This window comes from Branchiostoma floridae, chromosome 6 (assembly GCF_000003815.2).
Source record: "Branchiostoma floridae strain S238N-H82 chromosome 6, Bfl_VNyyK, whole genome shotgun sequence".
Lineage (NCBI taxonomy): Eukaryota > Metazoa > Chordata > Leptocardii > Amphioxiformes > Branchiostomatidae > Branchiostoma > Branchiostoma floridae.
The window spans coordinates 6,870,139-6,890,655 of record NC_049984.1 but is presented as its reverse complement, the minus strand read 5'-3'; the positions used below and the strand labels follow the sequence as shown (position 1 = coordinate 6,890,655).

Genomic DNA, 20,517 nt, shown 5'->3' with positions numbered 1-20,517 from the left:
AGTGCTTAAGATATGAAAAGATACAAGAAACTTGACATGTGTCTGAACAAAATATGGTAAAGGTATGATACTTTGCCTATCCAAGGACGTTGTCCTTGGCCAATCTGATAGTATTGTGTGGAACAAAATCTGTACAACTCTTGGATGTACATTCGTAAAAAAAATGTTCCCAGAATCGTTCTCATAGTAGTTTGTGGTCGAACACCAGTGCGAGTCTCAGTTTACTGTTCCAGTATATAACCATATGATCTTATACCAGCTTGGAATGTACATTTTAAACAGTGAAAAGCTGTCCAGTTTGAATGTAATTACATATCGATATCCCCACTGGTAGTTTTGTGGTCCCACACCAGTGCAAGTCTTGGAGTAATGTGCCTGACTTACTCTCCCGTCCTATACCAGTAACTGTTACAATTTTCAAATTTCGAAGGTGAAAACCAGTCCAGTTGTCAGACTAATACACTGACGTCCCCTATGGTAGTTTGTGGTCCCACACCAGTGCGAGTCTCAGATTAATGTGTCCGGGTACCCTTCCATCGCCGCCGATAATCCCCGGGCTGATCCCGACCAGGATGGCGAATGACAATCGACGTTACAGATATTGCGGAGATTTGGCTGATGGCTTGGCCATGATTGTCGGCGAGAGCACAATCATCAGCAACATTCAACACAAATTGGTGCACAGTTCAGGGAGAAACGAATCACACAGACACAGAATGGGCACAAGCAAGTCTTTTACTACACAAGTAAACACTGTCAGCACACGATCTTTGATTAGAAAATCTATATGTAACATTATCTATATAAATACATAGCTAGCGGAAGCATTCTTAAGCTTTTAATCATTATCATTTTGTAAAAACATTCAACACAAATTGGTGCACAGTTCAGGGAGAAACGAATCACACAGACACCCAATGGGCACAAGCAAGTCTTTTACTACACAAGTAAACACTGTCAGCACACAATCTTTGATTAGAAAATCTATATGTAACATTTTCTACATAAGTATATAGCTAGTGGAAGCATTCTTTAGCTTTTCATCATTATCATTTTGTAAAAAAAAAGTACCGAAAGTCACTCTGTCCAAAATGCATTTCTCAATCAAGACTCATGATAGTAAATATAGAGCATCAAAATTTATGTCTCTGTATTAAAAAGAAACAGTTTTTGTGATTGTCAAGATTACAGTCAACACAACTTTCCACACAAATTGCTGCACACTACTCACTCAGCAGAAAACAAATCAAACAAAATGTGTTACAAGCAACTCTTTCACAACAGTATTGAACAGTGTATAATCTTGGACTTGTGTATGAAAATGTATCAAAACCATTTACTACTTAAGTATAGTCATCAACAAAAAGCACTGTACCAGTATGCTTCAAGCTCTATATTTAGCTTATTTCTGTAAAGAATGGAAGAATACAATCATGTCAATCTATTCTTCTTTCACATTCATATCTTTCAGGAGAAAATGAATCCCAAAATACATTACTTCTCAATCAGTAATGATAAACGAAAGAACAATATACCGTATTTAGCTTTCTGTAAATACATAATCTAGAGTATCATAATTCACATCTCTGTATTGAAGTGGCATCTTTGTTAATAAATTTTTGATAGCACCAAAGTAAATACTATAAAAATAGTCACTTCCACAAGCAAAGGCAACAGCAGGATTAGTTGGCACAAAACATGCAACATTTGTTTGTACAATGTACATGACAAATATACCTACATGTACATGTACCTAAATAAGAGTACCTAAAAGAAGGCAGCTTGCAGTAAAATAATTGTATTAACACCTAACAAAACATACTTTGGAACAATTGAGTCAAAGTCCTGTCCCTAACTTGCACTATATGCTGATACAACACTTAAAGCAACAATATGTAGAAATAGCTAAAAAGCACTCTTTAAGTAGTCTGTGGTATAAAACACATCAAATCCATCTAGAATACATTCTTGTATTAAACTGTAAAGAAACAAGACTGTTCCAGCCTTTCAAAATTACTTACGTTGTGTGATCTTTCAAGCTACTTTCTTTCGTGCCTTTTTATCTGAATTCATGTTAGTAACATGTTTAGAGGCATCCGGTCACTGAAATAAAATCTATACTGAATTTCTCAAATCAAATATTTTTGAAAACTATAGGGTGCCATGGAAGACATCACAATATGAAGGAAAGCTAGCCTTGCTCTTTCAGATTATGTGAATTTTCAATGTGAACCAAGTAACAAGAATACAGTCAAATCTGCATACAAGTTACCACCTCCATATAAGGACCAACTGGTCAATGTGACCACTTTTTGGTGATCCCTCTGCAGATATTTTGTCTCATTGACACAAGCCTAGCAAATTCTGTCTACAACAACCACCTGTCCACATAGGCAAGATTTTTATAATATAGTCCTTTGAGTGGTCTTCTTGGGCAAGTTTGACTGTATGAGGATTGATTTCCAACATGGTTTCCTTCAAGTTTGGGGAACAACTTCCCAAATTCGAAGTGACAAATGCTATATCATTCAGTAAAACACGGTGACAGTAAAACCCCCGCTGCAGGTTTCTTCTCTCCTTTATCAGTCTTGTTCTGTCAGAACCAATTTTCAGTCAGTTTTTTTCTCTCTTTCCAAATCCTGTCTCCACCACAAACCTAACCTTTATTCATACAGTTTTGCCTGACAATATACATCAAGGCCATGCCGACTTCATTTGTAGGTTCTTACAGTTTTAGAGTCTTTAAAAAAATGACAATGAACTTGAAGACTGAGGCACACATCTGTTCACAGTTTCAAGGAGACAAGTTTCCTCCTATCCTTCTGTTTTCCTCTTGACCTTTTGTTGAACCTCTGCTAAAATGTTCAAGAAAATTGAGAATGATTTAGGTCTCAAACCAAATTTAACTACCTAATTATGTACCTATCTACAATGGTGATCCTCAAATTACAATACTATCAGAATAAACCAGCAGTGAACTTGAAATCGTATATAACTATGCCATTTTCACGTCACAAATCTTCTCTAATCAAAAAAGATCAGCTCCTGCTTTCAAATCACAAAACTATGAAATATACCCTCTCACTTTAATTCCAACTCTACATGTTCTTAACACAAATCCCAAAGAAAGACAAACTAATCTATTTTGCACTGTTTCTCCATAACTCACTGTTTTCGTATGACATGAAGGGATTGTTTAAATCCCAGGAAGAGATTTCACTTGTCCGTTTCACTGAATTGGTGTAAATTTATAGTAGGGTAACATTCACATACATTAATTACTGTCATTTCACTTCATCCGTTTTTCTGGGCTAGAAATATGTCAAAGCCAAAACGCATACAATTGAGAAGTTGATTCCCAATATACTAATATCAAAGGCATTGGCTTCATTGTGCATGTACTTGACTTGGATGTTTTTGATGAATTTCAACATTTTCATTCAACATAACATTTATAATAAGGCTTATCTACAATGTTCAGTATACATGAAACAAATAGTCTTCATCTGACTTAGAAGGCACATTATGATTGTCACTGGTATCACTTTAAGTGCTTGTGATCATTTTTCATGACCTTTTACTGGCACTTTTTTTGTGTACTCCATCTAAAGGGCTTTCTATCGCTAACCAATTGTTTACGATCTGGAACATTGTTTTCTTTTTTTCACTCATCTGCCATTGAAAGCTCAGTTTGTGCCCATATTCATGAACTGGGCTTTGTCCACAAATGAAGAGGAAAATTCAATTACGACCGTTTGCGGTCACATAAGACAATTCTGCCGCGTCCGTGGTCCAACCGCAACCATTGCCATGGCAACAGCATACAGACCGTTCAGAAACAATACCTCCATAGGGCGCAATGTTTACCCCCACTTTTTTTTGTTCAAGCTCTTTTGTTTGGACATGTCAAAGGACCCCTGTGACGATTCCCTTGCGAGTCGCCCCGATAAGTCATCAAAATGTGAGCGGAATCGACAAAAGAGGATGAAAAACATGTATAATTGCAGGTATAAGTGGGGCTCCCTTTTTTTAATTGCACAATTTGGCACAATTTGATTTCTGCTGTAATTGCAGAGTTGGGTTGTGGGAATAATAGGCAGCGTATTTACCTGTGCTGGGAAGTATTAATAGTTAATGTTGTCAAATTGCCTTAATGATAGTGGCCAACCCTGTTTTTAAGTGTGATTACAGGAGGTTTTCTTGTACTCTATTCAGGATTAGATAACTTGGGAAGCCATTTTAACCAGCTGGCCTCCGGTAGAACAAATCTGTGGGAGCAAAAACACTGAAAATGCTAATTATTGATAAATACAGTCAAACCTGTACAGGTGACCACCCCTACATTAGGACCTCTTTTTGGTGGTCACTTAGATCATTTTTCCCATAGACACAAGCATTAATTAAGAATCCTGTCTATGACGACCACCTGTCCACATAGACCAGATTTTATCAGTCCACTCAGTGGTCTGCTTGGACAGGTTTGACTGTAAAAGAAACCTGTTCATTTGTAAGCTCTTTCCTGTCAGCTGTCTTTTTATCATAAGGTGTGTGATATGGTTTAAAAGAAAACTTTACATGACCAAATATGATAACCTAAGCTAGTGGCTGCAATTCCAAATTGTCTTATTGAAGATTTAAGATACCAGTATTATACCTTGTACAATCAAGGAGGTTACAATCAGATTGAAACCTCCTTGGCACAATAGATGGAAGACCCGACATGCTTGAGTACACACACAACTGCCCGTAAGCAAGAGCCCTCTAGCAATCACAGTGGTACTGCAAGCACAATCATTTACAAGTCAAGTACTGTTACCATAAGGCACAATGCAAACAGGCTATTCGGAGCATTTCAATAAAAATGTTTTTCATGATAGCAATGACATATTTCATCTTATAAAGAAAATCCTGTTCTTTTATTATAAAGGTCAACTTTTCTCACAGAATTTAACAAATGAAATGGTTACAATGTATATCAAGACCTGGTACAAATGTACTTATAGCCAAATTCTGCTAATAGAAGTTATGAGAATGTTATGCCACACCAATTTAATTGATTGGTTCTTGGAGATTAGAAATAATGTTGAATTTGAAGCTCAACATGTTAACAGTTTGCCTTGCCTCACCACACAGTTTTAGGGAGTGATCATTATCATCAGATTCAACTTTATCTCCCGGCCATCTTATTCTACTATCTATTTTATTAAACTTTACCTAAGAATGTCCAAAAACCAAGGAAGAAAACTGGTGTAGCCTGAAGTGACACTGAGATCCTAACTACTTCAAACAAATTTAAACTTTTTCTTTGATTTCAAAAAGTGGTGCTTTTCCATATCTTTTCCATGGTTATCTATCCAAATCTACATACTGTGCCTCTACGGCAAAACTTTCGTAAATCCATCAGAACAAAAAATTGTATCATCTGCTGAGATGTCATTCCATGACACCAAGTAATCTTCTTCATCCTCCGTTGCCAGGCAACAATCGCGTGATTGACACCTCCAATCTCTGAGTTGACAGTTCCACTGCCCTCTTCAGCTGACGAGGTTGACAGTTCTCGGAAGGATACGGAGATACTGATCTAATTGGTTGAGAGTGGTCATGTGATCGGCGTGAGCAGGCCCCCCTTCACCAAGGCGGCGTAATGCTTCTCCCGGAATGTCTTTAAAAAAGCGCTCATCTTCCCAGGTATCTTTTTGCTGCTCTGGAAACCTGAAGGACACAGAGAAACAAACAAAAATGTAAACAAACATCAAACAACTGTCAAAAGTGTAAGAAACATGGACATAGCAATAGCAAGGAGGTTCTGTTCAAACTCCTTGGACACAGAGAGTGATTAAGTTCCAGAACTTCTGCCAAAATCCAAATCTTACAAAGAAGGCCTTTACTGATAAATGATAATGATGATAATCTATAATTGTACAGAATACAATATATGGCAACAGCTACTAAAGTACATACAGATACAGATCAACAAAATATTGTCAGTAACATTATAACTACATGTATATACATAAGGGCAGTATTTTATACTAATGATGAATAGAAGCAAACACAATAACAAAGGGAAGTTAAGACTGGCTAGCTCAATAAGTTTCCCAAATTTATCTGATAAATACAAAACAACTTAATGTATAGATGCCAACTGCTACTACTAGGAGGAGATGCTTTTCAGTGTATTTTCCTTTTTGACCTTGACAACCTGTTAAACAAGCAGCATGAATCTTAACCTTGTTTCTACCGAGTTAACCCTTTGTCACTAAGTTTGTGGCAATGATGGAGTTAGGCAGCTGTGAGAAGGTTAAAGAAGGAAGACAAAAGTGGTTGATCTGTGACGTGGGGAGGCAGACATCGAAGAGAGATAATTGTTCCACATTCCCAGACATACAACGTCCTCTCCAGCCTGTAGTCATGGCAACCCAAGTGAGACAAAAGAAGGTAAACAAAGGCGGCCTCACAAAGACGCATCTACAGATGGCCTCGGCATTAAAACAATATGCAAATTTCTCCTCAGAATGAGAGCAAAACAAATGGATTAGCGTTGGGTGTGAAGGAATTAGCGTGGACGCTTTTTGCTCCACGCAAAGTAGCGGAGAGCGCTAATTGTCACATAAAGTACAACAGAGGGCACATACAAGGCAGGCTGGGAATTGAGGGGGAGCGTTTTCGCCGCTAATAAACGACCTTTCCCAAAGACTCGGTCGAGCAGAGGGCAGAGCTGCGCTGACCCGACGGCTTGCGTAACCCCCTGATCATCTTGACCTCTTGTATCGCCTCATTTTGCGCGGCCACTTTGCAAAGAAAACCCATCAAAATCATCCCTAAATTGGTTCTACTTCGCCAGCCACGCTCGCTTGCCCAAATTGCATACTCTTGTCTGCCTAAACGCCTGACCCTGAATCTTGGCCCCTCGCGGACAGCACAGAGGCGAACAAGCTCGCTAATTCACGCCCGAATCTTCGTTTGACATCAAATTATTGAGGACGTACTTTTGATGCAAGGATTTGCGGCCGCCGCGAAAAAAAGCAACGCGGCGATATCGCGGGCAAACTGTAATCTTCGGGAGAGGTTCCCGACGCGTCTTCCCATAACTCCGGGTCTGATGTGTTTTTCTTCAATTTACCTCCCCACTGATTTCGACTGTGCGCTTTCATTTGACATCAAATTACTGCGAATGGAACATGATGTGCGGATTTGCCATGGTTCCATAACCGAGGTAATGTCAAGACCAGGCAGAAATGGAAATATAATTCCCCGCCCTGTCACAAGTAAAATACAGCGCGGACTAAATTACTGGGGTGGAGGTTTAAGACAAAAGACTTTTATGACGAGTTCCACTTAACTTGTGCAGAACTTTTGTAATAAGTACATGTATTACAACACTTCAACTTATAGTAATTTCTCTACACTCTACTAAATACAGGTTGTACACAATGGCTTTTTGCTGGCAAAGAGGAACTTTAAGGGAAGCTGTCTATTCTACGAAATATATTCAAGGATAAAAAATATTCAAATCAAGCAATATTAGAGGTATACATAAAAAGAAACTTGATATCTTGTCACCATCTTGCTTTTTCTGAAGTAGCAATGAACATTTAAAGCAACTTACTTAAGGAAATAATACGAATAAGATGAAAGTGACGTTAAGATGGTAAATGAAATTGTAGGATGATTGGAGTCAAACACCTGTTAACCCACAGAGTAGAAAAACCCACAGTGAAGTCTAACCCATACAAACACCTGTCGATCCACAGTTAAGACAGACCCACACACAAACACCTGTTAACCCATAGTGGAAGCTTAATCCAAACAAACACCTGTTAACCAACAGTGGCGAGAGGCCCACAGAAACACCTGTCAACTGACAGTGCAGATGAACCCACACACAAATACCTATTGACCACAGTGAAGTCTAACCCATACAAACACCTGTTAACCCATAGTGGAGACTAACCCATACAAACACCTGTTAACCCATAGTGGAGACTAACCCATACAAACACCTGTTAACCCATAGTGGAGACTAACCCATATAAACACCTGTTAACCCATAGTGGAGACTAACCCATACAAACACCTGTTAACCCACAGTGGAGACTAACCCATATAAACACCTGTTAACTCATATTGGAGACTAACCCATACAAACACCTGTTAACTCATAGTGGAGACTAACCCATACAAACACCTGTTAACCCATAGTGAAGTCTAACCCATACAAACACCTGTTAACCGAAGTTATCCCACAGTGGAGACTAACCCATACAAACACCTGTTAACTCATAGTGAAGTCTAACCCATACAAACACCTGTTAACCGAAGTTATCCCACAGTGGAGACTAACCCATACAAACACCTGTTAACTCATAGTGGAGACAGGTCCACACACATCATGACATCATTGACCAACCACCTGTTAATACTGGAGACTAACCCTAGCCTGGTATCAAGACGTATTATGACTCCTGAGTCTCTTCCGTCCTCTCTGCAAAGTTGTATTTTGGGAGCTATAAATACAGCTGGATACCAGGCTAGACTAACCCTGGATCCACATATATCATAAGCATAAGCATTCTCCACAGTGGAGAGTGACCATGATCATCCACATACACCATAAGTTGTAAATATACATCACCATACATACATGTAGTATTGACCCACAGTAGTCACAGACCCGGCATCCACATGTTAGTCATGTATTACTAATACAACAAAATATAGACATTTGCAAATCCACAGAGAAGGATGAGCATGATGCCATCTACATACAGTACATCAATGGCTGAGTTGTAAATATACTAACACCTGTCGACCCACAGAGGAGAGTTACCCAATACCCACACACATGGCAGTGAAAGTGTCAGTCGATACACCTGCCCTGGAGGATGGCAGTTCCAGCCAGGTGTGTGCTCACCTTAGCCCTGGAAAGGACACCCCTGTAGGGACATACGTTTGTCTTACTCAGATGGAAAACAACACATTTTGGTCTGTTTTGGAGCCATCCTTACATCAGGCGACAAGTTATTTTTAAATCATATAATTCTCTGAAGGTTAAAAAAAATTAAGCAAGATAGAAAGATCATGAAACAGAACACTATCTTAATTAAAACTTAGATCTGACTACATTCTATCTTAAATTACATGTATGTGTACGAGCTAAAGGTACTTGCTTTTTTCTTACTCTCTTTTCATGCTGATCTCCTACTTAAGCATTACTTTATCAGATCTGGGAACCAATGTGTTAGACTGAAGTGACCTAAAGATAGATACATTTGGACACTACAAGGTGTGGTTGCAGTTTGCAAACTACTATTTGTCACAAGAGACCCATATTTAAAACCCTGACGTTAAACATGTCATAAGTATCTGGCTTTAACTCCATGCTATGGGATGTGTTGCTCGCTGAGTTTTCATAATGCAGCCTGGGATTCCTAAAACATATCCAGTCACCCACTTACCCATCAAACTAATCCAATTAAATACAATCTACAGTTCACAACCAATGAATGAGAAACACTGCATCAGGTCTGTAATGTAAAGGAAAGTTGCTTATTTATTAAAAGTGAGGATGTGCTGTTCGTGTATGCTTCATACCATAACCTGGGACCCCTAAAACAAATCCACCTGCCCAGCTTACCCATCAAACTAAAGAAATTAACACAATCTGAAGTCCACAACCAATGAGAAACACCTTGCACAGGTCTATAAACTACAGTTAAGTGAAGTAAAGTTGTTTGTTCGCAGAGACAAGAGCGATACCCCGTCTGTCGTCGGGTGATAAAGAGCGAACGAGGCCCATTAGATGAAACTTCGCCCCCTGGACATCAGGGACAGGCGTTTATCCCGCCGTAAGGAGAGTGCTGAAATAATAAAGTTCAGCGGAATTAATCAAAGAGTCTTTCTTTTCACCGAAAGCGGACCGGCGTGACGGAGACTCAGTGATTGTCGTTGCGCTGCGAACCTGGAATTTGCGAAGGGCACAGGTGTTTGGAATGATTATCTGTGACTTTGAAAATTCAAAATCGCTGTGTCAGAAGTCTCAGTTTATTGGATGAAAGTGCATAGAATTCTAAGAAGAACCGGACAAGATTTGTCACACGGATGTGGCAACATGTTAATTAACATCCCATGCAATACAGGAACGTGTAAAATGCCAAAGACTTTATTTAGAGAAGAAAGGTACAGGTCTCCCAATTTTAATTCAGTCTTTCCTTAATTTGTCATTTCAGAAACAAGGAAAGAGGGTGAAAGGGACATTAGTCAAAACAAAACAAAACACAGAGAGGAGAGAACAATGAATGAAAATACAAACTGATACAGCAATAGAGATGCCCACCCAAGTTGATGATGAGAAAAAAGTAAAAACGAATCTAGTACAACCGTTACTTCATGATGTGTAAACAAATAGTGAAAAAAGAGTACATAACATAAGCTAGACTTTCATTTCCTCTTTCATAATGATAGGTAGTCTGTTTCACAGCACATTTTATAGCCCTACTGACCAACCCCGAACAAGAGTTATAATTTACTGCCAGGTTAGGAAATTCAAACATGACCAAACATCAACAACAGCAGGCCAAAACCTTTCTTCTACAGCGGCCCTAAGTCACAGCGTTTATGGACACCTCTAAAGTGACAAACTCAAGTGACCCCCGAGGTGTTAGGCCTTGAGGGAAGGAGGCTACTTGGCTTTAATGTACAGCAGAGATAGACGAACACTCACTGATGTTGTCCTTTGTTCTACGACATGTAATGACCGGGAGCTGTGAATTATAGCGGTGATTAAGGGTGTCTTAAGAAGAGGGCCCTGTGGACATCGTCTTGATCATACATTTGTATTTAATGACATTATGGCAAAACAACAACACTAAATTTCTTGATAAACTTCTGCATTAAATGAATTTAAGCATACCTTAGTTGACACTGAGATGAGCAATTGTTTTAAGAAGAGGAACATAGCTAATGTTGGTTTGCTGATTTTGTTCTTTGATCTCAAGACAAAAACAGTGACCCTGACCAATGAGTTATGACAGTGATTATGTAAGTCCTGAGGAGGATGGGAAGTCGTTGTCTTATATGTTTGCACACAACATGGCGCAGGCAAACAGAGATCATTAATGGCTTCAAGATGCAGAAGACTTGTCAAGGATATCACCTGACAACCGTGTTCCAAGATGTGATGTTTTGGTGATGTTTTCCTAAACTGTATCGAAAAGAAGACAACACTTTTCCTAAATATTGCATGACATTTACATTGTATCATCAAGCAATCAAAGAAGGGATAAAGCCAACATGCCATCGTGTGTGAACTAAATTAACAAATAACCTCCGAAGTGTTTCTGTGTTTTCCTTAACTGTTAATGAAATTTCAGACGCATTGATTTCACATATTTTTTTTAACAGTGTGGGCTAACCCAACTAATGAACTTCCGAAGTACCTTTTTCTACATATTCTATACATCTTTCTACCACTGCAGTTATAAACAAGGAACGATACATGTCCAACATGCCACCAACACTGCAAACTAACATGACAAACGAGCTCCTAAATGTTCCTTGTTCCCTTCAGCAGATACGTTACAGGCCAATCTTCCTTATCGACAGCACTGTCCACAGTAATCACGATACAATATGTCAGTCTCTTCGTATTACTTGAAGTGGGGCAGCTCCCCTATGTAGTGGGCCCTGGCCGAGCACTGATTAACTGGACACGGACTTAATGAAAAATATTTCATTTCTAATTCCTTTTACAGTCAATATATGGGGAGGTGGTCGGGGTCGTTGTTCGCGAGAAGAAATTACGGAAAATTGATGTATGTTGATGAATCTGTCCGGGGTTTTTCTCTCGTGAAAAACGGCATAAACATTTTGATGATGAACGCAGTGGTGGTCATGTTGGTAAGGCCATACAGGTTGGATTGAATGGATGACATCCTCTTGGCAACCCAAAACTGATGTGAGCATGGGAATAAAAAGTACCTTCATTTTGAAATCTAAGTAATCAGGAAGGTTGAACAAATGACTGACATTAAGATTGACTGGACACGCAGAACATGGCATATCAAGCAATAAATTTGTTCTTTCACATCTTTGTAAAAATTTCTCATTAGTATCCATTTTCGTTCCAATATTTCTTTTGCAACTTACAGCATATATTTGCTCATTTTAGAGCATCTTTAATTTACAGTAATGCTTGTAAACTTTTTTTGGTTTGGAGATGGACAAAAAGTGAGGCACGCTTGGATGTCATCCATGGAATCAAGTTCCTGTGGCCTAAAAGTGGATGATGATGGGATTTGTCGAGTCGCCTGTCAAAGTGACAGAAAAGCCGTCGGAAATCCTGGCCGACTTTTTAACAACCTCGTCGTTGGATGGAATGAACTGTCGCAATGAAAAATGGCGGAAATTATGTCGAGCGGTTTGATGTAATTGCACTCTGGCTGTATCAAGTCCAACTGACCATGTGTGTCACTGTCACCCTTCCCATAACACCAATACATTCTTACAGCAGCTTTCTCGCAATCCACACAACCAATTAAAGGTACTGCCACACCCGTTGTCCCTTACGCCCCCCTTGCAATACCTGAACCTTATGGCCAGATCCCACAATTTTCACCTGGTACATGGCACTCGAGAATAGTTACAAAACTTGGAAGACCACTACTTGCTATAACCCCTAAAAACTTACCTGACATTATCCCCATCCTGAAAACACCCCCCCCTGAATTTAATCCCCCCACCAGCTTGTTTGGCTCCAGTTCTATCCTGTCCCTAACCTGCTGCATGACCCGCAAGAGTAGTTACAAAACTTGTACTATGCAGAACAAGACCACTTGCTTTATCCCCCTACAAAAGTACCTGGCATTCCCCCCCATAACACCCCCCCCCCTGAATTTAATCCCCCACCAGCCTGTTTGGCTCCAGTTTTATCCTGTCCCTCACCTGGTGCATGACCCTCGAGAGGGCCGTTACGGCGCCCAGATTTCCCAGATAATTCCCACATTAGGGGCTCACGGACACCCTGTGACAAATCCCACAGATATTACGCCACCAAAATTAATTCGGTGTCGTTGGCGAAATGACAAGTGTGCGTGCCCCCGGGTGCCGTTACAGGCCACCTCTCTAATAGCAACTTTTTTATGGCCTCCTGCTCATCATCACTAGATTACATGTGCCTAAATACGACCATCCAACAAAGCATAAACACACAAAAATGAGTAAGATTGGAGAAAGTCTGATTGAAAAAAATGTCTAATTTTCATTTACATTTTGGTGATTGCCCTATATATTTTTTATTAGCATATGTGTAATTTGTATGGACATCTAGATTACATGTACCTACACTGTTAATACAACCATCCAATGACCTATATATGCAGAGAAAAAAATGAGTGAAATAGAAAAAATAATTGAAAAAGTATTTCAAGTTCATTAATATATTGGGGATTGAACAGTATTACTATTAGCATACAGTTTTACCAATGGTTTGTTTTTCTGCCAGTGTTAGGTAGATTGTGACACATCCAAGGTTTGTCTTTTCTGTAATAGATATTTTCTATGTAAACACTCCAGGTTTGTGACTTTACAAGAGTGATGATAAGACTTGTACATGTTGGTTCATTAGTACAACTTTTACTGCCCTTCCCTCATCATCACAAGATTACATACCTACGTACAACCATCCAAGGAAGACATAACAATAAAATCTGGAATATTCAACTGCTATAATATCAAATCTATTTTCATTCTCCTTGCAATTGGTGATTCATTTTTGTAGGCACATTGGTCCTAGTTAATGATATCCCAAATTGCTGGCTTTTCTGTCAGTTTGGGACAGAGTATATCACTTTCCGTATGAATGACCTTGGTTAGCGACTTTTGAAGCATTACTTGAGGCCACAAGGATAGAACAAATTGACAGGGAAACACTTTGTTTCTTCAACTGTACCAAGAGATCTCCGAAGAATTAGAAATCTCAACAACACTGTAATCTATACCTAGTCATGCTGGTTGTCCTGAGAAGTGTATGTGAAAGCCACACCTTCTTTGGTGAGAGTGTTAAGAAGCTGCCTTTCTCTTTCTTTTGGAGAATTAAAACTAATTTCGTATACATATGCATTAGTGTCAGACGCTACACAAAAAAAGATTAGGTAATGTTGATTTGATCATGTGGATGACATCTCCATACTGTAAATCGTACAAAATGAGCGAATAAAATATTGTGACCAATAGCCATAAATATTGGAAAACAGATGCTAATATCGTAGATTGTCAAAGTCAATTCCAAAATCAGATAAGAAGATGTGAAAGAACAGAGATGAAAAATCTACAGCAAACAATGGTCACAATTTTTGTCGTCCAGGATTGTCATTTTTTAAGACTTTATCATAAAGTGTTTTAAGGAGCTGCACTTTCCTTTCATCAGCAGAGTAAATTGTACGCTGATGTCCACCTCTGGTTACAACCTTGAACATGATGGGTCTGTTATAATAACCTTTTTTTGTCTTTCCAGAATAGCCTTTACTAAACTTTCAGAAAGCTGCACTATGCTTTTGTTAGAAGAAATGGGATGGCTATTATACATGTAACTTAATGTCCTTGGTAACTAATATGGTCTTAAAAAGTGATTATTGCTCTAAAATGACAAATTCAACTCGCAATATTTGCACAAAACCTATCTCAATGATGGTCACCTCTACAGATAGGTGTCTAAGCACACCTTTTACCTTTTTGTCCTTCTGGAATGGTCTTTATTAAACTTTCAGGAAGCCACGCTTTGCCTTCATAAGGAGAAATGGGACTGCTATTGTAGGCTAATGTCCAGCGTGTCCAGAGAAACCATTACCTCTGCACACTGCAAAATGACTCAATCAAAGAGGGGATCTCCAGTTAATTTGAAATTGCATATTTCTGGCATTCCATCCCACCAAGGGCCCATTTCCCCGACTCCGACAATTTGACCTCTGGCCAGATGATGAACTTTCTAACTGGACCTGGAGTCTGCGGATGATGGGAATCTGCCACTTCTGATTGGTTGAGATCCCACCCTTCCATCATCTCCATGGCGACGGGTTAAACTCCCAAATCCCAGCAGTTTACTCACAATAACAGAAGTTTTCTCTTTGCGGCCTCAATCATGACAACTTTGTCATTCCTGATCCGGCAATCATAATAAAGTTTGGAGATCTTATTTGAACGTGTGGTTTTATCAGGAGTCCTGTTCGAGGTGTGGTTCACGGCTAAGCTCCTGCACGTAGCAATTTTTGGTTTACAATATTGCAACTTTGTAGCAACTTCTGAAGATTAGTATCAATGTGATAAAAAGAAATATGAAAAAGTCAACATCTTTCCTAAACCGTTATTTCTATGTACAGGACTGTTCCCTACTGATCACAACTTGAAATTCTTCTTCATTACACCATAGTAACAATTTTACAACAATGTAAAATGTTTTTACCAAAAACATCATAATTTCAAAAGTATGCGCTCATAAAAGATCATTGTCAAAGAAATCAAGAATTATTGGCCACATTCATATTAACCAGAATTCATTATTGGTTATGAACGTGAAATACAATCTGCATTATAGCATCAAAGAAATCCTAGTAATGATGACTTGCTTACTTCAAAGAAACAAGGTTTCATTTCAATTTTCTGACCAAAAATGAACAAAATTCACATTCACCAATATGTATGCAATAAAACACTGCATCGTTTTGATAAATGTGTAATACATAGAAGTAATTTCTGACCGCTAAATGAGAAGTTTACTCCCCAAAACTGGATCTTTTCCTGGATAATTGACTGTCATTCTGGCAAATACTAATATATTCTGCATCTATGTGTATTTTGCTGCGTGAAGATTGCAGTCAATTATATTGAATCTACTTGACATCTGTGGCCTGGCATTTGTACATGGTGTAAGTAATATGCAAAACAAGAAATTTGAACTCTGCATGACTCCAATAATGATGATTGCAAGTACTTCTCATAATTGCCATCCGAAAATGATGAATACCTGAAATTTTTCTCTCGCATAACAAATTGCGTTTTGTGGTGATCACCCGTCGTTAATGATGCTTTTTCCATTTTGCGTCTGATTGCAGAGAAATTTAGTCAATCATAATAACTTCCTCTGAAATGATCTTCGAATCAAAACACATCAAATCATGACTCTGCAAGATAAGTGCGTGTGATACAATCATAGAACAACTGAAAGACATTTTCATAAAGCTAGGAAATTGCAGAAAGTTCTTTTATTTGATTGCTATTTGGTGAAAAGGAAAACAAGCTAGTTGCGATCGGTATTGGCAGACAACGGCAGCTATTTATTTTCATTTACAAATTGATGTTATACTTATAGTAACAGTGGCGAGTTCCCCTGAAATGGTAATGTTGACAGGTATATACGATAAAGACATAAAACATGGCTAATTTCTTAATTAGTGTAGAATCTAAAATCATAAGTCCTTAAATCATTAAGTGTTAAGGTCATATCTATATATCATGATCTGGGTTGGATTGACAGATACTTCAAGAAACGAAAAACAATTTACATTTTCCGACAATTTACATTTTCATACAAGTATATTGACAAACTAACAAAAATAGAATGTAAACAATGGATTTGACATCTAATGTGTTGCATTCTTTTCCCTTAGGGAGTGAAATGCACAAACATCAAATTGTAGTTTGGACTTGTCTGTCTATATGACAGGTGTATATGTTGCTGACCTACTCACAAAGCAGTATGGGTAAAGGGGATTAAGTGTGCCATCTGTGTTGTTGCCTTCTTACCACCAGTATCGCATGCTAAAACAAAAGACATCCTGCCAAAAGAATTACATGTGCGTAACCAATCTCAATACCTTTGGTTTCATTTGTTTTCATTTTAATGAGATAATGACTTGTGTACTGATTTTGTATCATTTTCAATTGATACATGTATAATTAATTAGAAAGAAGTCATTTCAGAACACAGATGTGAAATTTGAAGTTCTCCAACAAGCTACAGCTTTAGAATAATGAAATATGCATTTGTGGGTAGAAGATACTAATTACATGATTGTACTTTTTCAATATCTTCACTTTTGTTTCATCTCCTGAAATAATGTCTACTGATTGTGTAACAGGGCTGATTAACTCTTTGCAATAACATAACCTTTGTTATATTACAATAAACCTTTGTTATATCATAACAAACTTATAATAACTTATTAATACATATTAGCCGTAGATAACATACACCAAGTTTGCTCTGATTGCATATTATATATTATATTTTTTCAATTAGATTTCTTGTGTTAACAATAACATAACCTTTGTTATATTACAATAATCCTTTGGTATATCATAACAAACTTATAATAACATATTAATAAATATTAGTCTTAGATGACATACACCAAGTTTGCTCTGATTGCATATTAAATACTATACTTTTCCCATTATTGTTCTCAATAACATTACCTTTGTTATATTACAATGTATCCTTTTTTATTTAATGACAAACTTATAATAACTTATTAATACATATTAGCCTTTGATTACATACACCAAGTTTGATCTGATTGCATATTATATATTTCCGATTAGAGTTAACAATAGCATAACCTTTGTTATATTATGACAAACTTAAAATACTATTAGTCTCTGATGATATTCATAATGTTATCTCTGATTGCATATCATGTTTTAACTTTTCTAATTAGCGTTACATTGTAGCTAATGAAGTTTGGAAAATTATAACTTGTAATTTTTGAGACAGCCAATGAAAACCCTTGACAAAATATGACGAGAGATTGCATTTTCCTTTTATTTCATGTCAACTAAAAAGTATAATGAATAAATTGCATCGCATTCAGTTTTCAAACTGAATATTAGAAATAACTTCCTATTATTAACAAGACAGAAGACTATAGATTAGTTTTCTTAACATTTTATCCAGGGTAGAAAAAGTTATGAGCTAAAACTTTGTTGCAACACAATAAAAATGTGCCAACACAGATGAACTATGATGGAATAAGGTCTCTTCCAGCCCAAAGTCTGCTAAAACTTTTTGTCAATATGAAGAATGCATGTTTAATTTGCATTTTTGGTGTCATCTTTCTTGTACATTTTATAACTTTATACCTATCATCTTTTCTAGCCTGCTATCTGGTAACACTACTAGTAACTAACACTCAATTCAGCTTGAAGGATAGACGTAAATTACCATTTTTGATGTCATCTGTCTCTGGTTTTGTAAATTTTTCACAACCCATCATCCTCTCTATCCTGTCCTCTGCTAGCACAAACTCTCCGTCAATCCGGCTTGAAGGATACGTCCACTTTTGCCACGACCTTTCCCTTCCGCAAATCAATTATTGAGGGGGATCCTGCATGGTCATTTGAGCGGGTATTAGCCGTGGCTGGGATCACAGTTCCTGGCTGACTACAACAACTTATCTGCCCTTCTGCATCTGTACCCATCACTGCTCGTTAAGAGGGGACTTCCTCACCGGGAGTCCCTACACAAGGTCTCCGCACGGACGGGGCAAGAAAGAGCTTTCTTACATATTAAGGACGACAGATTAGGATTTTGTTGTGTGTAAGTGCATGTGCTTTTGTTTGCGCTTTTGTTTTTGTTTTTCTTTGCGGGTGAGCTGCTCATGAACCTCATGGTTGAATACTTCCTCACTGGGAGTCCCTACACGAGGTCTCTGCACGGACGGGGCAAGAAAGAGCTTTCTTACATAAGGGCAACAGAAAGATTAGGATTTTGTTGGTGCATGTGCTTTTGTTTGCGCTTTTGTTTTTCTTTGCAGGTGAGCTGCTCATGAACCTATGGTATTCCCTCGCTGCTTGCGTTAGGTGAGGAAAAATCATTTAAGGGCCCACCATGCAAAAGTGGTCACAAGTCCTGGTAGTCCTTTAATATGTAGAGGTGGTCACTTGTACAAACTTGAAAGTATTTTGAGCCCTGTAAGCCATCAGCTGCTAGGCCAATAAGACAAATGGCAACCCTTCCTGTCACAAAGTGTGCCCATTTCGACCCGAAGCTTCCCCATATTCATGACGGGCCATCAGTGCAGAGCGCCCAGCAAGGTGACGGCTAATTTTGGACTTTATCCCGGAGAGGAAGTGACAACGTTTAACCGCTACGAGCTCGCCGTGGACAGAAAGTGCCGTAAATTGCGCAGGTCGCAGGCTGAGGACCCAGATAACAAGAGTTTCCGGCGCTAAATTGGCTCCCCGGTCTTAACGGACCTTTCGATATTCATGGAGAAACAATCAACGACAAGTCTGGACTGGCTAATTCAGACCTTGCAAACTTTGGGACAAGTGAAGAAGTTTCTGTGATGTTGGAGACAAACTTTTAAGCTTGTGTCTTACTGGAAAATATGAACTTCGTTGACCAACAGGAAACAGAGATGATAAAGGGGTTGATAAAGAGACAAGAGTGTGTCTCGAAAGCTTCCAAGGCAACTGTAGTTGCATGCATCTTATTCAAAATTTTGTCATAAGCAATACCTCTTTTAAGTCATTACCTTATTCCAAGAGAATGAAGTTGCTTGTCTGTGTTTATCTGCAATTCCAAATACTAGTACGTAGTATACATTTGTACTCAATGCAGCATTGCATTCTCAGCATTCTGCACATGGCACTTTTTTGTATGGTGACATGACACCTGCAAGGGGATCAGTCAAATTGACATTTCCACAACTTTAAAAATAACTTGTCTCCATGACCAAGCCGTTTACAAAACAGACACTCCTTGCATGGCATCACGTCTTATCGCCAAACCTGACATTTCATCTGTAAACCACAAAAATTCCCAAGAAATCACAGAAATCCATTTATAACACCTCCGGCAGATATCCTGTTTAGGACTCAACCATTCAGTCTGGTACCCGGGGCAGAAGCGTAACCTCTTGATGTAATGTCATGTCACTCAGGAGCAAGACTGGAACAACGTTTGACATGGCAGACACCTCTGATGAAATCTACTTGTGCCAGAACTGATCGCCAGGATTTGTGGAAAATTCACATGTCCATAAAGCCCTTCTGTGCTGGCTTTGACCTCCTTAAGTCAGAAAGGTGTATTTATGTATACAAAATGTTTCTCTTCCATAACTTTTGACAGAACAAGTCATGATATGGATGTCATAAACTTTCACTTAATGGAAAACAAATAGAAAGTGCCAGTGCATAGCTAACACCTGTCTCAATGCAGCAAAAATTTGTTCATCAAGCTTTCGAGATTTCCCTTAATTTTCATTCCGGGGTTGGACAACTAAAATTCACTTGTCCTATCGGGCAAGTAGATTTTAAAAAATGCCTGAAACAAAATGACATTTTTCTATGCATTTTTAGTTCCAGCGATGGAATTATTAGCTCTATTTTACTGTGTTGATGCCATGACTCACGGTGAAAAGTAACAAGCATATCCAAATCTCCTTCATTGAAAAGGCTAGTGGACGTGTCCAACCCTGCCATACTACTGAACAAGAAAACACCCCCCCTCCCGACCTGTGC

General features: G+C 38.5%; 1 protein-coding gene across 2 annotated transcripts in view; it reads right to left on the bottom strand.

Annotated features, from left to right (window-relative positions):
* Positions 1-3,563: 3,563 nt before the first annotated feature.
* LOC118418704 (thiamine-triphosphatase-like) overlaps positions 3,564-20,517 on the bottom strand; it is an 85,932-nt gene continuing 68,978 nt past the window's right edge. For both annotated transcript variants that reach the window (XM_035824765.1, XM_035824766.1), the window contains one exon: positions 3,564-5,712. In XM_035824765.1, the coding sequence (XP_035680658.1) occupies positions 5,600-5,712 (113 nt within the window). In that variant the 3' untranslated portion in view covers positions 3,564-5,599. The remainder of the gene's footprint in view (positions 5,713-20,517) is intronic.